The sequence below is a fragment of the Pseudonaja textilis genome, chromosome 4 (genome assembly GCF_049901715.1).
Source record: "Pseudonaja textilis isolate UNSWEBS1 chromosome 4, rPseTex1.2, whole genome shotgun sequence".
NCBI lineage: Eukaryota > Metazoa > Chordata > Lepidosauria > Squamata > Elapidae > Pseudonaja > Pseudonaja textilis.
In genome coordinates, this window is record NC_141993.1 from 60,025,959 (window position 1) to 60,048,904 (window position 22,946).

General features: G+C 39.1%; 1 protein-coding gene and 1 long non-coding RNA gene across 2 annotated transcripts in view; one reads left to right on the forward strand and one right to left on the reverse strand.

Annotated features, from left to right (window-relative positions):
- Positions 1–2,104, reverse strand: part of SLC25A36 (solute carrier family 25 member 36) — a 31,829-nt gene extending 29,725 nt beyond the window's left edge. The window contains exon 1 of the mRNA XM_026701503.2: positions 1,938–2,104. Coding sequence (XP_026557288.1) covers positions 1,938–1,978 — 41 coding nt within the window. The 5' untranslated portion in view covers positions 1,979–2,104. The remainder of the gene's footprint in view (positions 1–1,937) is intronic.
- On the forward strand, positions 2,081–14,071 carry LOC148125855 (uncharacterized). Its single transcript, XR_015743569.1, has 3 exons — positions 2,081–2,286; positions 11,086–11,212; positions 12,407–14,071. It is a non-coding gene; the product is annotated as an uncharacterized LOC148125855 (long non-coding RNA).
- The last annotated feature ends 8,875 nt before the right edge of the window (positions 14,072–22,946 follow it).

Consider the following 22,946-nt stretch of genomic DNA (forward strand, 5'->3'; position numbering starts at 1 on the left):
TCTCCCTGAATCAACAGAACTTTACATTCCTAGCACACTTAGATAAGGGTGAAATTGAAAATACCTGAAAAGCTTTCTCTTTCCTGTATTGCAGCAACAACTACTTCTCCTGAACATACTTTTGTGACTTTACTCTCTTTTTTGTGATTATTTGAAGTGCAAATATGGAAAAAGTCCAACTTGGTTTAAAAGGAACAAATACAGGTCCAGTAATTCTGCAACAAGATTACATTTCCCCCATCTGCAAATGGGGAATTTATTATAAAAGACTGCTGAGGCATTTTTGCATTATATTTGTAGCAACATATGTGTAAAAATATATAATCATCCAATGCCTTTAAATAATTTATGCAGATTGTTTACCTGTTATTTCTAAAATGCTAGGGTCAATATTTTCCACAGAGTGAAAAACATCCCAAGGCCTGATCATACTAAATGGACATGTGTAATTAATACATACTGAATTCAGAAGCACCTGAATTCATATCAGATCATTTGATCTTAAAAAGGCTTGAAAACAATGTTGCAATATTCAGTGTTTAATTTATGTTGATTTCAAACCTTTCACAATATATTAAGCTGTTGGCTGTTTATTGCTTTAAGCTTTAGCAGCCCATAATCCTCCATGAATGAACAAATGGCTATTTTCAGCAGCAGAGTATAACTGGTAAACCATATTTTGGCAATATCTGGGTTAAGAGAACCAAGATGAATACACCACTGTATAACCAAATATGCCCCTTACATATTTAGATGCAATACCTAATACAAGTACAAAAAATGTGGACATGTATAAGTATTCAATTGATAAAAAGTTACATCCTGTTTTGATAAGTTTGTCTAAACCTATTGTTTCAAGAATTAAGAATAAAACTTAATAAAAATCTATTAAATCTGTGGTTTTAGCATTTTTGTATCCTGCTAAAAATGGATTAACTATAAAACAGATTAATTCAATATTGTTTGCTGAGTCATTTTATGTTTGATTTATAACCTACCTTTCATTCAGAAACTCAAGACAACATACTGATTTATTCAACAATTCATGGCTTAGTGCATGTGTCAACCCCACCCAAAATTGTCGTGCTATGCTATGTATATATTATTCAGTTTGAATTTGTTAATGAATAAGCAGTGATATGACATAAATGGAATCTCCCTATAATGTCCAGAATATAGCATCATGTGTCTTGATGACACTTGTATCTTGTATTTTTAGTTTGAAATCAGTTTTAGTTCAAAAATTATTTTAGTTGAAAAATTATTCAGCTGAATACCATTATATAAGAATGCCTATTTTGTTTATGGTTTTAAGAACATCGTTGCAATAAAAACGACACAGGATTGATACTGAACCATAAGCAACTTCCAAAGAGTGACTCCTGCCTTCCAATGAAAAGAAACAGAAGAAAAGAAACCGAAAAAGGAAACATCCCCCCCAAAAAAAACCAAATCTTGCACAGGGCCAATTTCATTAGTCAGAGCCAGAAGATAATTCCTTATATACCCTTATTTTTCTGGCCTTAATTCCTACCGTCCAATTCGCAGACAACTCCTTTCCCCATATTCTAGCTTTACATCAGAGTCAACTTGCTTAGGCCTCCTGCATTCATCTGGGCTCCCTCCACGGGCAGGCCCCACACCCTGGCCAGCAGCAGATGCTTCTAACTCTCGGGAAGCCATTTCTACGGGAACTGCAAACAGGAGGCCTGCTTCCACCCAAGGAATTTCTGCAAAATCCGGAGAAATCTCTCGCAGAGCTTATAGCTAAGTTTTTCATATTATCGTCCCCTTTAGCCGCTGACTAGTCTGGGCGAACCAGGGAACCCCTCCCTCTTTCTGTCCAGCATCACAGCCGGCCAGAACGCTTAGGTGCCCGCACGTTTTCCCGTCTGACGTCCCACCCCAGGGCCCAAACCTGCCTCAATTCTACCTACCCTCCAGCAAATAAATGGATGGCGGTATCTTTCCAGCTCATTCTCTCTCATTCTTTTCTCCGGCGGTCGGGAGGGGGGAGAGGAAGAGCAGGAGATAGTGTTGGACACTTCCTTCCTCTGTGATTGCTTAAAGGTGCAGCAGGGCCTGGCTAACCCCCGTGAGCGCCATCTTCTGGGCAAGGGAGCAATTGTCATTTGGGAAAGCGATAAATGATCGCTGTAGACTAGAGGTCCATTCAGAGAGAGTGGGAGGAAGAGCCCGAACATGAATTGAGCTTTACACGAAGTGGTAGAGGCTTCAGACAGGCTTGCTTTAGCTGGGGGAGCACTTAAAAGATTTCGGTGTAAGGTAACTATTTTATTTTATTTCTTTAATTTTACTGACTGCTCAAATGCACTCGGTTGCTAAATGCTTTCGAACCTAGTTATTACTCGGACGGGTGAGTATGGGAAAACCCACAACTACGATACCACTAATGAAGAAAATCCTGAAAAATGGCAGGGGCAAAGGCCATCTCTTCTGTAGCCAACATAAATAGATATGCCCAAGCAGTCGCCAGAAGTAGAAATCGATTTCTCGAATGCTTTAAGAAGGAGCTGCTACACAACGCTGGTCAATTAGTTCACTTTAGAAGGGTAACGTTTCTGTCCCCGACCTTGAGCAACGGTGTAGCAATGCAATTCTCTTCCACTTGTGGCCTCTAGGTGCCTGGATTTTCCATTTGAGGATTGTTGTAAAACACGTTATGGGAGACTTAGTAATGCATGATCTGCCTGCGTCAGCACTGAAGACCAAGCACGGTAACTCTCCCACAAATACATGCATTTTAGATATTGCTTCGTTAGATAACATCTCCTTGGCTTGGCAGTTAGAGGGTTTTCTGTGGAAACTACAACTTCCAAAAACTGGGAGGCAGCACGACGCCACCTTACTTGGAGAAGGGGTGCTGTAAAACAGTCCTCTCGCTTGTCCCGCCCCTTCCTTTTAAACCAAAGGCGGCTCTGGCAGTAGGCGCGCAGCCAGCCGATTGCAGCGCAGGCTCTTGACACGTACGTTTCACTAAGGGGAAGTTGGAAAATTGCGACAACTTTAACATTTGGGGCTAAGAATTATAACTATGTGATATAAAAGCACAGACGATCGTAGAAAAAGTGCACTTTTCCTGATCAATTTAACGGAACAACAACAGAGTTGGAAGATCTTTTAGTCCAATCCCTGCCCAAGCAGGAGATTCCAATCTCTTCTTAAAAACCTATAGTGATGCAGAACCACAACTTCTGGAAGCAAGCTTCATACTGTTAGGAAACTTCTTAGTTCTAGGTTGGATCTTTCTTTTATAAGTTTCCAACTATTACTTCTGTTCTCAAGTGCTTTGGAGAGTAGGTTGACCCCCTCTTCTTTGTGATAGCCCCTTAGATACAGGAAGATTGCTATCATCCCACACCTGGTTTTTGTTAGACACCAGAAAGTTCCTACAAGCATTCTTCATAGTGTTCAAGTCCTTTTGGTTGCTCTTCTCTGTACTCTTTCTAGAGTCTTAACATTTTTTGTAATGTGACCAAAACTGGATGCAGTATTCCAAGAGAGGTCTTAAAAAGGATTATAAAGCAATACTAACACTTCACCTGATCTTTGTTCATTTGCTCTGTTTCTCAATCTTTTCGGATTTCTGGAGATTAGCTACAGTATAGTCAATGGCTATATCTCACACTAGCACAGCTTTCAGAAAGATATCCTTTCTGGGACCTTTAGGAGGGTAGTGTCACACTAAATAACACAGCACACCAATAACTAGTCCTCTTATTTTGTTATTGGTTACAATAAAGCAAACTGATTCAATACCAAATAAGTGGAACACAACAGTTCCTTAGTACTCGGGAAATCATCCAAGTATAGGCTATCTCACATTTTATGCATAGAACACAGTAGCATTCATATTCCTTGTTAGAAGTAGTCCTTGATTTATTTCCACAGTTGTGACCAGAACTTCCATTACTAAGCAAGAGGGTCATTAATATGATATCATACCCTATTTTATGGCGTTCTTGCCACAGTTGTTTGATGAATCCCTGCAGTTGTTAAATAAATCACATTGTCATTTAAGTGAATCTGGCTTCTGGATTGACTTCGTAGGTGGAAAGCCAGCAAGGAAAGTCACAAATGACAACTTGCATACATAATCCTGGCATACTGCAACCATCATAAATACATACTAGTTGCCAAGTGCCTTATTTTTTATTTGACTGCATGGATGCTGCAACAGTCATAAGTGCAAGGACTGATTGTAAGGCACTTTTTTCAGTGCTATTGTAACTTTGAATGATTGCTAAACAAATGATCATAATTCAAGGGCTACCTATCATTGAGAGGCATTCACAACAAAAAGCAAAACAGCAGATGAATATTTTGAGATTAAACAACAGTGTAATCATCAGCTGAGTATCTGCAAATAATATAGTCATTGTGTAATGCACAAATTACAGATACAACTTAGGTTATAATCGTCCATTCAGCAACCATTGAAAGTTACAATGGCACTGAAAGAAAGGGACTTATGACCACTCTAGGAAGTTGCAGCCATTGTTTAGTATTACATAATATCCATTTGCAACCTTCTCTTCCCACAAAGTCAATGGGAAAGCTAGCTGTAGGTTGCAAGCTGCTCCTTCTCCTTGCTACTTGCTGACCCACTCTTTGTAGTATCCTTATAGTAATTTTTATGCCTGTTTTTTATAGGACACTCCTACAACACCTTCCTGCCTGCACATCAGCTCACTTCATATGCTTTGTAGTATCCACTGATGTCCTCCATGCTCTCACCTGGCAGCCTATTTGTCTGGGACTCTAATCACTTCCCATGTGCTCATTTAAAACCTCATTAATTGAAATTACAATGGCAACCAGGACTGCTGGTATTTCCATCACTAAATGATGCATCATGTGACATTTTACTTTACAATCACATTATGTAGCAATGGAAATTTCAGTCTCAGTTGCTCTCATAACCTGCTGACCACTTGCATTTCTAAACCAAGGTTTTTTAACCTTTTTTCATCCATGGTCTTGTTCCTTATTTTTTCCCTCACAGTGTCCACCCAGGTGCTACTATTAGATACAGACACAAGACTGTGTGTGTGTTTTCTGGTGTCAACAAGTTATACCAGGGCAAGTAGATTCCCACATTTTACGGTGGAAGAGTGTCACAGAGAAAATAAGAAGCTCTGTCAGCTTTAAGTGTAAGAAGCAATGGGACTTCTTACATTTCTTTATTTGTTATCCCACCTTTATTATTTTTTATAAATAATTCAAGGAAGTGACTGTTATGTCTTGGGGACCGGTTGGGGTTTCTAACCAGGTCCGTTCTTTAAGCGGGAGCACAAGCCGCTCCCATTGGCTGGCTCCGTTTGACAGTCGGCTATAAAAGCCAGCTGTCGGGCTGAGCCAGTCGTCGTTCGCTAGCCAGGTCTGCCTGTTAGTAAGCAGACGCGACGACCCTTTATTCCCTGAATAAAGCCTGTTCCATTTATGCTCTGGTCTAGCCTCTCATTTCCTCGATCCACAACAGTGACCATACCTACTACTCCTTCCTTCTCTTTTCCATATAACGATAACCCTGTAAGGTGAGTTAGGCAGAGAAAGAGAGAGCAACTGGCTCAAAGGTACCCAACCAGCTTTCATGGCGAAGGTGGGAGTAGAACTCAAGTCTCCTGGTTTTTAGCCTGGTGCCTTAACCATCATTCACATATCTATGGTTGCTTCACACCCAAATGGGCACAAATAAAAAAAAAATCCAAGTATTATGAAATTTGTTGTTGGGTTTTGACAGTTTTGTCCAATCTGATGCCAGAAGTTCTTCTGGATAACAGAAGAAATAGGCAGACTTTTGGTGGTTATATGTTTGGGAGTGAGACAAGAACCAGAGGGGTTATAGCAAAGATGCAAAGTGTTTAAGGCCCAGCTTTTTAGTTTTTAAATTTGGGAAGAAGAGTTTCCTTATTTCATTTACTCAAACAAAATTCTTCTGTTGTCAGAGTGGGAAAACAGGGTTCCAGGAAAGAAAGGAAATATATTTGTAGCTCAGCATCAGGATAGCCAAATCTGAATTAAATGTTCTATAATCCCCGATTCAACTACATATCTGAATGATTATGAAGAGGAAGACACATCAGGGATCAAATGCATGGAAGAAGAAAGTGATTGCTACATTTGTGAAAGTCAATAGGAAATATTCAATCACTGAGAATGGGAGAAAATGTTACAAAACATCACACTAAGATATTCCCTCTCTTTTCTTCTAATCCAGTTTGAATCTCTCTAAGATATTTTTCTGTGGTTTTTTAAAATGAAGTTTTGGAACATATAATATATAGTGTTTTAATCCTTTTAAAATCCTTTTAACAATTTCAAACAAAAATTACCCTTCATACCCTCTAAACAGAACCTTCAGTTCTGATTTAGATACTTAGTTTTGTTTCGCCTTATGAGCATAAGCAGAAACCAATTACAGGATTTTAAACATATATTATATAAATTGGATGTGCCTCAAGTATTTATAAATGAGTTTTGAATGCTTCAAAGGGTGAACAAAGTAAAATTTTGTTCAGTAAAATGTAAGTATCATGTGATGCTCTGTTTCTCGTGAACAGTATTTCTTTTAAATTAGAGGAAGCACACTGATCAGTGCATAATGTTCTTATTTCAATTTTAAGAACATCCTTCGAGCCAAGATGTCATATAATAGGGGCCTCCATCATCCAACTATGACATTTACATAGCTTTTTTATTTCACTTTTCTGTGTCTTTCTTGGCCCTTCCCAAAATTTCTAAAGAGACACAAATAGTGAGCCAATTGAGCCAATGTAGATCTCATTCCAACCTGCTGTTTTAATGTCTTGTTCTTTCATTCTTATGTCAGCAGAACAGTATCAGGATAGCAACTAATCTAATCTACACAAATTCTTGCCAAGTTCTTGCCAAGGAAGAACACTGTAGGAAGAAAAAATGGAGTTAGAATGTTTCAGAGAATCCTTTTTAAATAGTTCAGACTATAAATATTGTTCTCTCTAGAGAGCAAGAAGATCAAGAGAACAATTTCTCCACAAAAGTAAAGAAAAGTTGATAGCTTGGGGGCAATGGATATTCTTTGTAGAAAATAAGATAAAATAACCTTTATTGTCATTTTTTGTGAACACACTGGCACATATTAAAAAAATGAAATTCTGATGCCTGCTCTCAAAAGAAGTATTTTGTGATAAATCTAAAAGGGGGAGAAGCCGATAGCTTATTTTTTTCCTCTTCTCATTGGCTTGTTATAGGAAAATGGGAGGAAGAAAAGTTGTAGGCCTGGAGATGACAAGGCAGGTATCGGGAGCCATGCAGCAACAGAGAATATTATTATTATGGTGAAGAAGATTATGTAAGAACTACATTGAAATCCATAGTGTCTTAGGGCAGAGATGCTAGTCAATCTATTAGCTTGTTAGTCAATAGCTCCAAGATTGCAAAGCACAAATCAGACAATATATTAAGCTGTAGGAAAGATAGGAAAAACAAATGCCAGCAAGGGATAAGAGCAGAGACTTCACACTTGCATTGACAAAGGACAAATAACTGTTTATAATGGTTTTTAAAATAGTAGTATGCAGTAAAGAGTTTTATTTAATCTTGTTTTGTCAAGTTTCTAGCAAACATTGGCTGATTTCATACCAGGAAGCCTGACAGGTAAAAAGAATCAGTCGTGTAACTGGCTTTACTTAGCTGTAAAATGCACAGTATTTTTTTGCTGCTTGACTGGTGTATCAGGAATGAGTGCATCTGGGATATGTTGTGGTTGGTGTATACTTCTGGTCAGTTCTGTTCTTCTGTATTTTTGTGTTGTTTTTATACAAAGCAAGAGAAACAAACAAAACATTTTTTTTCTATTTGTAAGTCACCCAGAATTAGGCAGCCTCAACACTTGATTAAATAAATATATTGGGTTTAATTTTATTTAACTTCAATTAATGTTAAATTATCAATTAATAAAAGTTTAGTCATGTATTTAATAATGTTTTGACATAAAGCTTTACAATTAAGTAGCATGTCTTGGCACCCAGAAGGCTATATCAAAACTTTTTGAAGCTATGAATTGCACTCTTCAGTCTTACAGCAACTTCATTCACAATAATTCCTCAGTCATGTTTCATATTCTGCTTGGTTATAAATCACAATGTCCCAAGGTATTTAACTCTTGTTTCAGGCTTGGCAAAGTACTCACAATTCAAGTATGGCTAACGTTTTTTACAGACAAGTTCGAAGCCTAAACTGAATATCTCATAATCCACTGAAGTGCAATGAAGGCAGAGATATCATCTGTTTATGCTCTACAGTATAAATTTTAGGCTTCTAAAATACTAGATACTTGCCTTTTGGTTTTGATGGTTGGAAAGTGTATGCCACCTGTTTTCATAGTAGCATTCTACCTTGGCTTTCTGCTGTCCTGTTTCAGACCAAGCATATATGCTGAATTGATTTGTTGGAACTTATTTGTCAGTAGTGTGTTGAGTTAAAGCATAAGAAAAGAAATCCAGAGTAGTCCATAGAGTCAGGCATCATGGACTGCTAGCTGGTCCACTATCAAAGAGCTGAAGTTCAACAAGGTTCAAGAATATGAAACTGTGGAGCTGAGGTTTGCTCCAGTTATTTACAGAGAAGAAATTGGTGACCAATGGTTGGTCTAATATTAGATTGCCATAGATGTGTTTGAATTATGGTGTTGTTTCTGAAGGAGCTCAGCAGACCATCTCTAATTAGCTATTTGAAGTTCTTGGCATATTTTTGAGCTGGGTGGCCTTTTGGTATCAGGACTTCTATCAGCTGACTCATTCTTCAGCTGCTGCCAATTAATGCTGGTGGAATTTCCTAAGGTGGGTAATTGCTTCTTGAATCCTGAAGTTATTTTGCCAGTAGGACTTCTCCATCTGTTAGTCATCCAAATCAGATGAGACAATGATATCTTCTTTACCAACATCAGCTCTTACAGCTTCAGCTTTTATAATATTTCTATAAAGCATGATCTACAGCAACATAAACATTCACAACCAAAAATACAAGTCCCTGAATATGTCAGAAGATGTTTAAGAGCTTCAAATCTCTCTGGTATGGCAATGTTCATATTACTTTTGAGAGTAGATTACATTTTGGAAGAATCAATCATATGTTTTTGAACATATGATGGCATATGCTGATATTACTAATCTAGAACTAGATTTCTGCACTTTCCACAAAGAACTAAGAAATGGGGACAGCAAAGTAATTTTTTTTATTTGAATATATCGGTTTATAGATAAATTTTAAAAGATTGGCAGAACTCAATCTGTTTTTTTTAATTAGTGTTATCTGATCTTATGGATAGGAATATTTTTGTACAATATACTAATACTAATCAGTTAAGTATGAAGAAGATTAGAACTAATTAAAATAAAACATAGTCACTAGCAAAACTCTAGTGCTCCATCTTGTACTGATTGACATATTGGTTGAATGAGTTCATACAATGGGCCTTCACTCTGAAGTAGTTTTTCAATATACATTTAAATGGACGGAGCTGAAATTCAAGGTGAGGATTTTTCTGCTAGAAAGTACTTGTCCATTCTTTGAAGTTGACCAAATCAGAGAACAGACTTTGCAAGAACTATTGGATCATTGGAAATATCTGTTCCCTCATCTGGCCAACTTCAATTTATTTTTACAGGGAATAACAGCAGAATCTTGAAAGCCTTAATGTACAGATTCCGTCACTCACTTTTATACTAAACTGAATCAAGGTAGGGTTGCTTTGAATCTCTTTCTTATATAAGCTCGAGTGCTGATAGAGAACCTTGAACTGCTATATTCCTGAGATGTTACAGTAGCATTACTACATGAATGAAAATAATGAACTGATCAAAGTATATATAGATAATCATTGACTTACCAACAGTCACTTAGCGGTCTTTTAAAGTTACGGCAGACCTCCTCAAAAGGTATTTAGCTTAGTTTAGCTTATTGTCATTGCACCTTGTACAACGAAATCAAACACCATCTTCGGTGCACATCATGACCATGAAAATAAACACAAACACACACATCCTTCACACATTGAACCAAAAACCCGCAACACTGCACCAACTATACGGTAGAATTCAAAAGAGCTACTGCCCTGGGATAGTAGCTATTTTTCAGCCTATTTAGGATTCATCCTGAAGTTATGTTTGCTGTAACAGCCTTCTAGTCATTTACTTTATGGCCAACTTTAGAGATGCTGCTTTGTGTCCCTCCCCATTTTTCCTCCCATCCTGCTGCACCAGGTTCCTACATACACTGGGTCTGCTTTGCCAGCATACCAGATTCCACACACTCCTCCCACCCCCATCACCGATCACATATTTATTTACTGTTGAAAGTTCTCTAGAGCTCTGGAAGTTGGAGTTGCTAGACCACATGGCAGAATCCCACAAGCATCCATCATTTTCTGAGAAAAAAATAATAATGCTGGCAGAACTAAAGCTAACTTTAGCAAGGAAAATACATCATCTTGGTTTTCTTTTTCTTGCTAATGTTAGACATAGCTCTGCCAGCATTAGTGGTGCTCATGCAGCTAATGCTGGCTGAAATAGGGCTAGCTTTAGTGAGGAAAAGAAAATGGAGAACTTCACCTATATCACTTTTTGTTCAGTAAAAAAATATGCTACTTCAGATTTCTGTAGAGTTCCCTTGAAGATACTAAACTGTCAAACATAAATTCTGTGATTCCCAATTAGAGCTGTCAAATTTTCTGACAAGTAAAAGTCCAGTTTCTTCTTCTTCTGACACTTTCCAGCAGGTACATGTACAAAAATCTTTCTGATTTCTGCCTCTTTTATGAAGCCATTTCAACTACTGGAATTGCAATGCAAAATGGAGGGGAATTGTATCATTTCTGCGATGTAGAGCTCCTTATTGAAGCAATGCAAATGCATTTTGTGCTGGGTCAATGTGTACATACAGATTTTGTTGGAAAGAGTGTAAGAGAACATAGGAAAGTGGTGCAAGGGAAGTATGGGAAGTTTTATATCAAAATATGGATGACTTTGGACATGTCATTCTCTCTCAGCTCTAGAAAAAGGGCATTTTTTTTTGTTTTCCCAGGTGCTGTTACCTTATCTGCTGTGCTGCTTCCAAAACAAATTTACATTTCAGCCTCTATCAGTAATCCCATCATTTCCTTGCATAGAAACATTCCAGCGGAATGAAAGAAAGAAGAAAACACCTAAAGGTGTGTTACTTTTTACCTTTTACCTGTCTGTTTTACCTTTTAAAAACTCTAAAATTAGTCATGAGAGCACATTTACTGCGTTTCATCCTTGGCCCTTACCATTGCATCTGATAAGGGTGAAAGGTAGAGAGAAAACAATATTGATAGCACTTCAATGGACAGGAATCGTCTATCTGAGACACAAACAAAAATGCTTCCAACTGTTGGCTCTGGAAATAATACAGGTAGTCCTTGACTTACAGCAGTTCGTTAAGTGACCACTCAAATTTAACCTGGCACTGAAAAAAGTGATTTATGACCATTTTTCACAGTTATGTTCTTTCCAGCATGCCTATGGTCATTTGATCAGAATTCAGATGCTTGGCAACTGGCTCATAGTTATGACCATTGCTGTATCCCAAGATTATGTGATCTCTTTTGTGACCTTCTGACAAGCAAAGTCAATGGGGAAACCAAATTCATTTAACAGCTGGGTTACTAATTTAACAACTGCAGTGATTCATTTAACAATTGAAGTAAGAAAGGTTCTAAAATGGAGCAGAATCTTACTTAACAACAGGAATTTTGGGCTCATGGTTGTAAGTCAAAGACTACAACCTCTTCTCATATCCTCTTCTTTGCAATATGTAATTTGGAATAATTGTTAAGAAATGGGAAAGATCTCATTCTGGGTAATTATTAAGAAATGGGAAAATATTAAATACCTTCGCAGTTCAAGTAATGGACAGTCCAAGTCTTGCCTTAGGGTACAGGTGAATGCAAATATTCATATCACAATACGGATGGCAACAGGACTGAGGCCCAAATCAAGAAACTTACCAGATAATGAGGCTGCAAACAGGCAAAATCAGTTATAGCACTCATCCTTTAAAAAATATTTTAACAACTAATCTGTCTCCTGTATAGCTAGGGGACATTAAAGAGTGAAAGCCAGTCTGATATCAAGCCTTCTTGAACTCCAATCAGTGATTTGCTGACCCTCACCCAATCTATGCCTAGCAAGAGAACCTTACCCCTCAAAGGAGAAGGTTTGCACACCCCATGTGGAAACAAGAACCTGCTGGTGGAGGTAATTGGAAGCTATAGAAACCAACCTGAAAAATGCCCAATGACTACTGAACATAGATGTATGGTGAGTGTTAATAGAATCCTTGCTCCCCCACAATAACGGCTAACATTTGTCTTTTGATTCAGCGGACTTCAATGGGAACTTATCCGGAGAAACTGCTGTCACTTCAGAAAGTCTCCATGCTACTGAAAACTAAATAGCATTGGACATTGAGAGCCTTCACCAACCAAACTGCTTGTCTGACTTTTTAACTGCACTTCTTTTTACTGACCATTACAAGCTGAAAAGACCAACCTGCATTTCAGTTACCAGAATGTCATCATTGAACAGTAATATAATTGATTGAATGTATATTAGGACTGATGTTTTAGTAACTTAATAGAACAGAGGGATGATGGAAAAAATGGTATTCATCTGTTTGTAATTATTGATATGCTTTAATATGTGCATTTATTATTGATGTACCATGTATCATGTATATGTGCAAACAAGACCTCAAGCAAATATCTGAAACTACAGGAAAAACTGGGTGTGGCAGATGGAGAGAGTTGTAACTTGCTGCAATAATTGTATTTATTCTTCAAATTATTCTACTCCCAAAAGAATTTATCACACCATAGAACAGAGGATTGCATCGCTTGAAGCATGCTAGCCAACATCACACCATTATTTTCTAACCCTATCATGTAGATGTTCTGTATTCTCTTTGCTTCCATATAAAGATCACTTTCCCAAGCAAGCACCTTTCATAAGGAAATCTAGGTGACAGTTCACTACAAACCCAAAATAGGTCTCTTTCATAAGAATGCAAATAAATCAAAATAGGGCTGCCATGACAAAATGCAAATTAAGTGCTCTTGTTTCACATAAAGGGGGAATTGTGGGAAGTTTTATATCAAAATTATTTTATTGCGTATACTGTCTCCACCTTCTCTCAGACAGTCTACAATGGACTGAGAATCAGTGTGTCTGCTAGATAATTGACAGTCAAGCTGAAACTAAGTTAATCAAGTAAAAATAGAAAATGGAGGAAAATCTTTTACTCATACTGTCAGGATTCCAAGTAACGCATCCACCAAAAGCAGAACTCTGAGGCAGATAGATTCCCCATTGAACATGTTTATTGGATACATCTTATCGGCACAGCTAGAGAAAACCACTCTAAAGGTTCCCACGGTTTTTCCCTAAATCAAAAGAACAAATATTTCCCTCCCCAAGTATCACAGATCACATTGTCCAATGAAGGTAGATGGAGGCTACTTGGTCACTCCTCTCCTTCACTTGCCATTTGTTGGGATGACCTTGGTTCCCACAAGAAATGTATTTGTTTTGACTGGTAGCTGGTCTAGCTGCTCCCCCCCTCTATTTCCCCTTTCAAAGTTCATGGCAACTTATGAGGCAGGAAAAGATGGATTTAGCCAGGTCAGCATCACAGTTGACAATTGGATCTTCGCCCTTAACTGGAAACTTCCTTAAACCTCAAAATAAGTTACCCAGACTTAACTCACACATCAAAGAGTTAGTTAAAATAGAGTTAGTTAAAACTATCCCCCAGTGGAGCTACATGTTTACAAGAATAACCTTCACAAATGACTTGTACTTACATATGCCCACATCCCTCAAATGGCATCCTAGAACTAGCAAATACACACATACACACCTCTCAAGATCCACAGCAAGGAAAAGCTACCCTATACTGTAAAGCAGCCCTTTTGTACTTCATTTTGTCTGTAGCTGTTCCCATAGGAAAACCTTTTTGCTTTTGGGAATAAATACATCTTCTTTCCTCATAGCTGTCTGGACTTTATTTTGATTTATTCTTGCACAACCCTGGCTCAAGTTTGAACCCCAAATTAATTTTCTGACAGAAGTTACAGTTGTTCATGGGGCTCTACAAATAATAAGCTTGGTAGATCACTATCTAAAATGGCAGTCAGGCTCAAACCCAGAGATAATATTGTAAATTCCAACGAGTTCAGTTCTTTTACTTGTTTACACTTAAATGTACAGATACTTGCCAAACTTAAGCTATAACCTCTAACCTCCCAGATATATCTTCAGGGATTCTATGGTGTGGCTATCCTGAACATTCCCCTCCCTTCTCCATCCAGTTTGGGACTGCCCAGTCTCTTAATCTGTGCATCTCTCTGGAAAAGCTCAGTGTTGCCAAAACTGGAATATTTAGGGGAAACAGTCTTTTATACAACAGCACATATCAGAATCCAGCTCATTTTGGTTGATCTTGAAAGGCTGAATAGTACTGGACCTGGTTAGTATTTCAACCTGCTAAAGCTGAATGCTACACTATGTTGTCAAAAAAAAAACCCTCCATACATGAAGCCAGTGATGTATTATTGCAAAGCTAACTGAAATGATGAAGTTCAAGTTGAGAAAGACTTTTTTTTTTCCTTTACCAGTTTTATGTATTTACTCCTATAGTTAATCTTGATGAGCATTCTGCTATATAGGAAAAATGTCAACAGAAAAGGCACATGACTTCAGTTCTGCCTAATAAAACTATAAAAAAGAGGAATGATTAAACAAAGAAGTAAAACAAAATTATCCTTTTTAACATTTTTATTAAATACAATGGAAATTAGTTCGTTCTGGCCTCAGCCTTTTATTTTTCTGGCTTTGCCTATTACTTGGAATGTTGTCCCCAGTATAGGACACAAGGCTAAGTGCTCTAAGTAACTAAATATAGACCCAAGTATACACCTTCCTTGGATATTATATACCGGTATACATTAAAACAAAAACAAGCTGCCTCTTGGCAGCTGACGGCAAACTTAATTTATTTTGTTTTCGGTGGTTGAGAAGCAAATGGTGGGATCAGAGAGATGATGATGCCATTGGAGGAAATGTTGGAATTGGCAATTTTGTAATTTTTTCTTAATTTGTTTTATTTTGTTTTGCTTTAAAGTAAGCAATTATTCAGTAATTTGCCACTAGATCTTGTTGGAATTAATTTGAAGAGCTTTAGAACTCATAAAAGTGTGACTTAACAGCCATAGTTTATTCACCCTGAACTCATAAAAGTATACACACAGATTTATGGTTCAATTTTCATTAAACGTGCATTTAAATTTATCTGTTTGGGAGAAAATGTTTAATTCCCACTTGACTAAACAGTTTCACCATATTTTTAATGTGTCAAATAACCCCACCATCCCTAAATATGTCAATAGATTTTATTTACATGGCACTGCAAAAAAACAAACCACAAACCTGAAATATTAATTCTATTTACTTCTCAACTAGTTGTCCTAGGCACTAAAATATGTTTTTGGTCATGAGAAAACCAAATAGATATTTGAAACTTCTTTATGGAAGTCACTTATATAGTATCAATTCTCACTTAAGGATGCTAAATAAGTACTTTGGGAACCATTTATAGCTTTATCAGCATCTATTTTGTGATCTCCTAGAATTCACAAAGAGGAATAGGTGACCTAATTGTATCAATCAATCCATTGTCAATAACTTCCCTGTTTTACATTACTTTTTTTGTTTTTGGAATGTTACAAATTTAGAGGATTTCATCTGATTATTAACTTGTTCAAGCCTAAAGCCCATTTCAATACCTAAAATCTCTGAACCCCTGCGCCCAGGGGTTTTGAACATTGCACTTTTATTTTTTTAAAAAATATATACTTATATTTAAGCATAATAAAAAATAAAGCATGAGTATCTGAAGAAACTTGTCCTTAAACTTTAAGAAGGATAGTTTTGTTTTGTTTAAAATATTTTAAATTGATCAAGCAGTTGAAGTCTGCCCTCTAGTGATTCAAAAGCATTTTACATTACAGAATTATATACTGTATTCCTTTGAACTGGCATGCTGAATATCTCCTTTTGATACATTGTTTTAGTGCAATGGGTTTCATGTATAAATTGCTTTCCCTTGTAAAAGAAACTTATTTTTTCCCTTCAAACTTATATAGGGTTCTACCTGTAACTAGCATTTATTCAATTTTAGGATTTGTTTGCATGCACCGATTGCTATTTGGTAAGTCCAGAAACACACAACAACAGCCTCTTTCCAGCCCTCTGTGAAATCAATTTCTGCTGCTCTTTTTCCTTTTTTGTCATCACAAATGATACTGTCCACTTCATCTACTATTCTTAATGCCATGACAGACAATTACATATATTCCAATTGTCTACTGTGTATCATTTATCATGGGCACTGGCAATGGTAATTAATTTTTGTTTTATAAATTGTAAATAGTAAAACTCTCCTCCTCCTCCTCCTCCTCCTCCTCCTCCTCCTCCTCCTCCTCCTCCTCCTCCTCCTCCTCCTCCTCCTCCTCCTCCTCCTCCTCTTTCTTTTTGTAGACTTGAAAATGGTAAAAATAACACTTTCTATTTAACTTCCATCCATTTATCCATCCATCCATTCATCCATCCATCCATCCATATAAATATACAGTTAGGGATTGATGGGAACAGGGAAGGAGGTAGTTGAAAACTGGAAAATGATCCCTTTAATTTCTAACCAGTTTACAGATGGGAACTGAGAAGTTTAAGGCTGCAGTGTGAAAAGTCCATTATTAATATTTCAAATTAAAAATAAAACTTGCCTGCTTGTTTATCTTAAGTGCTATCAATTTCTGAGAAGCTGATGTGGTAAAAGCTACAATGGTAAACTTTTCATTATTATTTATTTAGTGTACACACAAACCACATAATTATATACAAAACTTCTATGGACTGTGGCAGTGGCCTCATAACTGGATGTCCAATTCAGCTATCCAGATTATCGCCTCTGACATTGCTTGATGCAGATCTTCTAGAAAGCCAGAAGATGCATGTTGTGGGCAATCTTGCACAATATTTTTAATAGTCTGCATATCAGCACCACAGCCACAATAAACGGAATCTTTTATTGTTTTTTTATTTATAGCTGCTTTTTCATTAAGCTACAGAAATGATGTGATTGGCCATCCTTAACAAGTCATGAAGCAAAATTCACAACTGAAGATGAAATCAGTTTCATCTTATTTGTAATAAATGAATCATTTTTGAGAGGACAACTTTGCTTGACTTTCACCAAATGTACTAGCCACTTATGAGTATCATAACCATCAGTAGTACATGTCCTGAGGAATGTAGAGAAACAATTTTCTGGAGATGGAATTGAGAAGTAATAAAATGGGAGAGTTTAGAGTTAGCAATGGAGGAAAGATGTTGATTAGAAAATGACTCCTTGTTGTGAAGGCATTAAAATAGTGAGCTGACCATCCTTGGTGAGCAAAAAGGAAAGAAAAGATGAAGAGTAGGAAACCAGGAGTCACAAAGTTCATATAAAGAAATTACATTAAGGCTCAGAAAACATTCTCAGGAGAAAGAGGACAAAGTGGTGATCTGGGAAAGGCAGAATGCTATTAGAGGTGTAGATACGTGTAGGTAAGGTAGGTACAGATAAATTATTCTCAGAAATCGAGTAGACCAAATTTTTCAGAGATTCCAGGCAAAACTGACCTGAGGACAGTTTAATCATTCTCCCAAACCTTTCTTATGTAGCTTTAGTTATTATGGTGGCTTCTGTATAAGAGAATGAAGCAGTAAAAAAAAACAGTTTCATGGAATCCATAGATAGGACAAGACAAGTAGTTTTACAAGAGAGATATGTTGCATTCACTCAGAGAAGAAATTCTAGAGAAGCCATTGGGAGGAAGATTAAGGCTGAGAGAGATGAAAGCTAAGAGATAGGAATAACTGCTATTCTATTATGAAAACTAATGGAGTCAGATAGTTAGAGGAAGAAGCTGAAAGCAGAATAAGTGATTTTGGAAAGAGGAGTGGAATGGAGAGAGAAAGTGAGAGGAGAGGTGGTTAAAGTAGGAGAGTAAGAGAGATATTGTAAAGCAATAAAAATAAAACAAATAATGGACATAAGTGAGCAAGAAGGAATAAGAAAAGGAGAGGTGAATGAAAATCTTTGTGGTCAGGAAAACAAAGTTGTTACTAATAACAGTGTACTTACTATGAACAAAACCTGTTATCTAACTAAAAGGAATTAAGTTACCACAAGTTAGAAAGGAACACCTCTTAGAAATACAATAGGGGATAGGAATAGAAATGGCACAAATAATACATTTCAGTTTTTAAGCAACTGTGAACATCCAGTATAATTTTGTTATGCTTTGTTCAACATAAGTCAATCTCTTCCTGGTTGCTTGCTGCTGCTGCTGCTGTTCTTTTATCCTTTACCTGCCCCCACTCCCCTCCCCAATATCTTCAACACACTTTCATCTTTGATATAGATGTATTTCAGACTTGAACACTGGTCATGAATACTAAAACTACTTTATTATAGGCTTACAATAACAGAACCTTGTGAGTTTGAATGCACCTTCCTGCCTTTTTCCTAAGAAGAACTAGATAGAGTCAAGTCTGAAATATTTTATAAAACTCCATTCCTGCTTTCAAATAAGATTTCTTTTATCTGACCATTGCCTGTTTAATAACCAGGGGTGGGCTGCTGCGGGTTCGCATGGCTTCAGGCGATCCTCTAGCTAAGATTCTGTGCAGTTTGGTGAACCTGCAAATCCCACTCCTGGCTGGCCCAGCCCAGCCCAGCCCTCCCCTCCCAGGAGGACCCATCCAGCTCATTTTGGATGCCAGGTAAGTACAGGGCCCATGAGGAGGCTCAGGGAGGGTGAAAAATGGACCTTCCAGAAGGCCAGAAACGTTTCTAGCGTCTGGAGGACCTACAAAGGCCTTCCAGAGAAATGCCAAATTGTTTAACCAGAGCCTTTTTGTTTTGATGAAAATAACTATGACTTTCCCCTGCTGATAGAGGGGAAGGTTGAGGCATCTTAATACTGATTGGAAGTATTTTACAAGCAGTATCAGCTACCTGGTTCCCTTCAGAAAGGAAACCTGGGAGATGTTGATGACTACGTATGTGGGCTACGAATAGGGAATGGGTCCTAGATTGAATGAGCATTTGCAGCTGAAGCAACAGTGTCATTAATGATGGTTGTATAGAAGGAGATAGATATGCCTCAAAAATATGTAAGACCAATTGGGAGACATATAGACTATCCGTTATGATGTTAATTGGTTGTTCAGGAAATGTTTTCAAAGCCAAGTTAAAGGCAGCCAATTCAGCTTGTTGTGCTGAAGATTGGGGCTTTGTCAATTGCTTGTGCCAGTTGCCTTGATCATACCAGACACAGGCACCATGAGTTTTAGAGCCATCAGTGAAGATTGTGATGGCTTGAGTTAGTGGAAAAGCAACTACTGGAGAGGAAAAGGTAATAGGTACCGTTTTTATTAGCTGCAAACGAGGGTCAGAAGGAAGATGGCAAGAGATGGGACCAATCCAATTTTCCAGAGCGTCCTGTAATACATCAGATGTCTGAAAAAGGGGTCCCATTGAGACAGTTTGAAGGGAACATGTATTGCCTGGAGATCATGGCCGAGTAGGGCCTTAGCTCGGTGACGCCCCTTAGTACAGAGCAAGGCGAGCTGAAGGGCCCGGGAGGTAATAGTTACCCTAGGAGTATGGGAAGGTGAAGCCATTCAATGATGCACAGCTTCTTTGTTTTGGGGGCTGTTTGGAAGAGAATAGCTGTGAGGAGAGCAGGTGTGGGCAAGATAGCCAAAGATAGCAAACAGTTGGGGATGATGCGATCCACCCACACTTGCTTTAAGGTATTGTTGACTTGGGCTAGTGCCTCCAAGTGCTGTCTTGTAAGATGGACCACATCTGAAGGATGTTTCAAGCCCGTGAGGGCATGGAATAGAGGGGAAAGGGTTGCAGTAGTGACAGAAAGATAAGGCCGTGCCCAATTGAGCGTGCCAAGATATTGTTGAAGTTGTACAAGGGTTGGAGAGGAAGGGAGAGTCAGAGAAGGTAAGGCAGGAGTGGCAGCAGAAGACAGGAGTTTGTGACCAAGATATTGAAAGGGATAGTGAGATTGTATTTTTCAGGGGCTATGTGGAGGCCTGCTGTGGTCAAGAGTTTAGTGAGGATGGGAAGGGTTTTTGCAACTGTGCCTTTAGGGCCTTCAGCTGCGACCAAGATGTCATCCATGTAATGGTATACAAGAAAGGAGGGATATAGGTTGCGATATGGTTGGAGAGCCATGTCAACATAGTGCTGACACATAGTGGGAGAGTTTAGCATCCCTTGAGGAAGGACTTTCCACTGATACCTTTTGGTGGGTCTGGAGTTATTCAGTTCTGGGACAGTGAAAGCAAATAGAAGCCTATCTTGGGGTTGAAGAGGGATGGAAAAGAAGCAATCCTTAAGGTCAATAACTAGAAGGTCAAAATGCTGTGGGATAAGGTTTGGATTGGGAAGTCCACATTGCAGGGCACCCATTGGTTGAATGATAAAGTTCACGGCCCTTAAATCTTGAAGTAGACGAAATTTCCCAGATTTCTTTTTATAACAAAAACTGGGGTATTGTAGGGGCTGGTAGAAGGTTCAATATGACCAGCACTTAATTGTTCAGAGACAAGAGCAGTCAGAGCAAGCAGCTTCTCTTGGGAAGTGGCCACTGATCTACCCATACAGGAATGGATGATTTAAGGGTAAGAGGGAGAAACAGACATGATGAGAATCAAGGAATGTGAAAGGTAGCTCCAAGCTGTTCTAAAAGATCCCGACCCCACAGATTGTAAGCAAGGGGAAGGATATAAGGTTTGATGAGAGCAGAAGCAGAAGCATTAGGGGTAATGGCCGTAAGCCAATTAGAGCTGACCTGAGCGCTTTGAACTCCACCAACACCTTGGACAGAAGGTGATTGTTCAAGGGGCCATTCTGGGGCCATTCAGTGGTTGAAATTACCGAGGCATCTGCTCCAGTGTCCACCAGTCCTGTAAAAGGACGCACCATTAAGAGACACTGTTAGCAGAGGTTTTGAAGCTTCTATAGAGCAGTCAATAGCCATGAGGGAGGGGAAGAGGAAGTGGGGATGGAGGAGGGGAGAATGATAAGAGTGGCTACGATAGTGTTAGCAGGTAATGAGAAAGGTCTATCACCTACTGCTGTAAGAGAGGCAGTTAAGAGCGGATGAGTCATAAAGAAAGGGGCGGCGATCACCCCTTCCATGATCAAAGAGGAGTTTGGGATGAGCAAGATGGGCGTGTGAGGTGAGAGTGGGCGGGGAAGTGTAACTGTGAGAGGGAGGGTAAAGACAGATCCAGGATCCTCATAGATGATAGCAGTTGCAAGCAGAACAGGAAAGCTGATTGGGACGAAGTAGATGCAACCTTGGAGGCAGGGCTAGTTGCTGGCCCCGAAATTAGTTTCCGAGGGGGCATTTGGAGAGGGATGTGGATTAGAGCGACATTGGCTAGCCCAATGGAAACCTTTACGACAGCGAGGGCAAACTGTTTTTGGCTTGACAGAGGAAGGAGGAGGTCCCTTCCTTGGGTGCACTGCCACCTCCTGGCGAACGGCACTGAGACTTAAAATGACCAGGTTTGCCACAGTTGAAACAATTCCCTGCACGGGGTGGTCATGGCAAACGAGGAGGTAATGGCTGAGGCAAGGGCAGTGGCTTTATGCGCCTCAGTTCCCACGTTCTGACATGCTTTAATATAGTCAGCAAGGGTCTGATGTGGAATGGACTGAAGAGGTTTCAGGATTTGTTGGCAATCATCATTAGCATTAGTCACTGCAAGCTTTGAGAGAAGCTCAGCTTGCGCATGGGGGTTTTCTATCTGCCGGTTAAGTGCATCTGATAGACGGTCAATGAAAGAGGTATAAGGTTCAGAAGGACCTGAAGAATTTTATGAAAAGACAAAGAGGGTTGAGATGGGTCAGGAACCCTACGAAAGGCATTAAGAGCAGCATTACGCATGATAGGATAGCCCTCAGTAGCCATTTGAATCTCATCTTGTGGGGTGATCACAGCTCCTTGGCACAAAAGGTGATCCAAGGTGACACCCTGGGGAAGCCCTGCTGTTGCAGCCATGGAGGCGGCCAAGCGATAATCGTTGTGCCACGCTGCAAGCTGGGAGGGGCGTCAAAAGCATTGAAGCCATTGTTTGCCATTCAGAAAAGAGAATATTATGGTTGTTAGAGATATTCTCCAGCATGGCACGCACATAGGGTGACTTTAGACCATAGTTGGTGGTGGCAGATTTAAGATCTTTCATAAGATTCCATTCCATGGGGGCATACTGAGCAACTGGATTGCCTCCTGCCACTGGGGCTTGGAGGATCATGGGGAAGCAAGAAAGATCTTCTGCATTAATCTTCCCATTAGCTAAAGCTTCCTGAAAGGTGTTACGAAGCAAGGGGGAGGGGTATTAGAGGGGAAGGAGTCAGGTTTTGTAAAGGAAGATTTTGAGGCTGAAATGCTGTAGGGAGGGGAGGGGGAAGGGGGGAGAGGAATGCGAGGAATGTAAGGCTTTGTTGAAGGGGAGGAGGGAGGGGGGAGCGGGGGCGTTTGGAGACAAAGAGTAGGTGGGTGGAGTTTCTGCTGGAAGAGGAGAGGGGGATTAAGGGGGAGGAAGGAGAGGAATGTAAGGCTTTTGTTGAAGGGGAGGAGGGAGGGGGAGCGGGGGTGTTTGAAGACAAAGAGGAGATGGGTAAAGTTTCTGCTGAAAGAGCAGGGGGAATTAGACAAAGGAGCTGCTGAAAGAGCAGGGGGGATTTGAAGAAGGAGGGAGGGAATCTTGTTGATTCAAAGTTGAATC